A 3,174-nucleotide genomic window follows, 5' to 3' on the forward strand; every position below is an offset into this window, starting at 1 on the left:
AAGTTGAACACTAACCGGATTTGTCAGGCCATGTTATGTTCGTTGCAATAGATTGGATGAGTTTCGTCGTAAATGCACTAGTGAGCGGTCAGTTATGCAGCTGCAATACCTTCCTGATATTGATCTGACTAAAAAAAACAAGTCATCCTTATCACTCGGTTATATGCCATGTACCAGCGATCCATAAAAGCACTGATACCTCTCGTTCTTCTCTTCCTGGCTGTCAGCATCACCAATGGGGTGATCGCCGCAATATCAATGAGGGTTATTTCAGCGGGTAAGCTTAATTAACTGATTCAAGTGCACAACGCTCATTGATGAATACCAGAGGAGTTTGTTCTTTCCGGCACCTATCAGTGCAGTTTTGACTATGGCGGAGATGTTCTACTTCTGGATACTATCAGTTGGATACTCGGAACTGTATGGGAGGTTTTCGCACTGTGTCTCGCAGTCTGGATTGCTGTAAAACACTTCCGTGAACTGCAACAACAATCAGGCGGACGGATCATCGAAAACTGTTTGACGGTGTTGATAAAAAGTCACATGGGTTACTTTGGGAGGTGAGCTCATGACAAAAACACACTTCTCTTTTTTCGCTGAAGGCAAGTGCGTGCTACATAGTTATCTTGCAACTTCTTGCTTCAACCTCGGTCATTTTTCTCCAGCCATCTCAGGGGTACGCTATCTTGTCACTGACCTCTACATGCATCCACGGTTCATCATTTCTATAGAACCCATATTCCACGGGAAGTCAAATCTATGCTGGTGTTGCTCAAATTCTCTTGTCCGTGCAGATGTATGTGCTGGGACCGCGCCTTGTCCTTAGCATTCGAGAATATCACGCCAAACTCGTAGCCGACTCCGATGCAGCAACCGCCATGACTTCAATTGCTTTCCAGGAGCGCGTATATGTGTCAACTAGCAGCACTGTGTAGCAGGGAGACACACAATGCGATTGACACTCGTCTGGTTCTGCGAGGAGCAGGAGAGAGAGAGAGAGAAATTCTATATTTATATACCGCAACAAACAAAGTGAGCTGTTAAGACGCGGTGCCCTGTTAGGGCTGTGCTGGGGAGTGTTGTAACAGGGTGAGGGATGTAGGTATAGTACGAATAGCCAAGCGGTCCGCGTTTGATGAGTTTTGGTGTGCGTGTGGGCTCGTTTGGTGTCCAGGCTTAGTATAATATGATACACTTTCTCTCCTTCCTCCTCCTTCTGATCTCTCCTCGTCTCCTCCTTCCCTCGTCACTTCCTTCTTTGCCCTTACTCAGGCTTCTGTCCCTCTCCTTTCTTCCCAGTCTCCTTCTCGTTCCAGTGCGACCTTCTTGAATGCGCTGGATTCTTGAATAAACTTCGCTAGTGCCTTTATGCCCTTCTCCGTACCCAAAATTTCGCTGAGTATGATGTTGTGTGATACCTCACGCAGATGGATGCGTTGTCGCGCAAATAGTGGGCAGTCACGTATGATATGTTCTCGTGTTTGACGTGGTTCTCCACATGGGCAGAGGGTGGGTTCGGTTGGAACGAATGCAGCGTAGTATTCTCCCATGAATCCGTGTCCTGTGCGGCATTGTATAAGACGGCCGTATACTTCTCGAGGAGTGTGAGTGAAATGTTGGCGGGGTTTGAGCGTTGGTGGGAGTCGATTTGCGAGAGCGAAGCGTCCAGTCTGTGCTGCCACGTCTCTATTCCAACTCTCTGTCCATTTCTGCAAGATCCCTTCCTTGTTTCTTCGGCGCGCATTTGCATAGGTCGAGTGGTACGAGTCGTTACGTCCAGTGGCTTCTTTTGCAAGCTCGTCGGCACGTTCGTTGCCGATGATGTTGTGATGTCCTGGGATCCATGCAATTTGGACATGATGGAGGGGGGATGTGGTTAGGTAGTCTTCGATCGAGCGTCTGATCTGTAATGCAATGTATTGTGAGGGTCCGGGTGCAGCTGCATATGCAGCCTGCACCACAGAGTTGTTATCGACGTAGAAATGTAAATGGGTCACCTGGGAATTTTGCGCGAAGCTGATAGCTCGCGATATTGCTCGAAGGAGCGCTACCATCTCTGCATCATACACCTCTGCTTTGGGACCCATTCCTTCCTGACCCCAGAAGACTTCTCTTCCTCTGTGATAGCCGGCCCATCCTGCTCCAGCTCTTTCCTCCTCTCTGACTGATTGTTTCGATCCGTCTGAGTAAACGAGAAGGTGCGTGTCCTCCGTTCGTAGATTACGAGCGGTTTGTATGTGCGCTTTGGCGGCTTCTTTCTTGCCTCCTCTTTGCTTGTCCGAGATCGTTAGGCGGCCGCGGTACGTTTCCTTCGTGTTTGCCCAAGGTGGCAGCGCAAATATGTTGATGCGTTCCGCGTTCGGGGATGCTCGTTTTGACAGACGGGTGAGTCTGGTCGATTTTGGTGGTTTGCGGCTGCGAGGACGGTATTTGTCGGTGGGAAGAGCGGGTGGGGGGTCAGCGAGGTTAAATTGTCGCCAGGGTTGATCAAGTCTCTGTAGGATTGGGTTGAACGAGGGGAGTTTGAGTAGTCGAGTGGCGGCGTTATCGTTTGCGTGTTCGAGGAAGAGGTTGATGGGGGGGATTGATGTCTCTATTTCTAGGGCCTTTATTGGGGTGGTTCGGAAAGCGGCACAGATATGTCTAAGGGATTTGTTTTGGACGCGGGTAAGCATGTTTGCATGGGTTTTCACGCCCGTCCACCAAACGGGGCTTGCGTATGTCATTACACTGCGGACACAAGCCGAGTATACAGTTCTCAATAGTGATTGCGAGAGACCTCTTACCGTATTTGCAAGCATTTGTAGTCCTTGGGCGATATTTTCCGCTTTGCCTGCCAGTTCACATACATTCCTGCGAAAAGAGAGTTTAGAGTCGAAATATATACCAAGCCATTTGATACAGTCACGGGGGTTAATTGTCACCTGTCCTTCGTCACTAGGCAGCAGGATAGGTGGTCGATCCGGTGCACGACGCCATGTGAAATGGATGAGCTCAGATTTGTCAATTTCCGCCATCAGTCCAGCTTCGCGAAGCCAATTGTTCACAAAAATGAACTCCTCCCGGAGTATTGCGACATTGTTCTCCAAGGATGGAGAGGAGACATATAAGTTTCCATCATCGATGTAGCATGCTAATGTGGTCGGTGTGGCTTTGTCCGGGCGTAATTCACGA

At 49.2% G+C, this 3,174-nt stretch overlaps 1 protein-coding gene across 1 annotated transcript; it reads left to right on the forward strand.

Moving 5' to 3' along the window:
- Positions 1–168: 168 nt before the first annotated feature.
- On the forward strand, positions 169–935 carry EDB91DRAFT_1258968 (uncharacterized protein; the record flags this gene model as incomplete). Its single annotated transcript, XM_041324364.1, has 4 exons — positions 169–277; positions 329–560; positions 622–676; positions 732–935. 4 exons carry the CDS (start codon positions 169–171, stop codon positions 933–935), a joined length of 600 nt encoding a protein of 199 aa, XP_041168375.1.
- Between the last annotated feature and the right edge of the window lie 2,239 nt (positions 936–3,174).

The sequence above is a fragment of the Suillus paluster genome (genome assembly GCF_016628075.1).
Source record: "Suillus paluster strain FC165 chromosome Unknown EDB91scaffold_589, whole genome shotgun sequence".
NCBI classification, from domain to species: domain Eukaryota; kingdom Fungi; phylum Basidiomycota; class Agaricomycetes; order Boletales; family Suillaceae; genus Suillus; species Suillus paluster.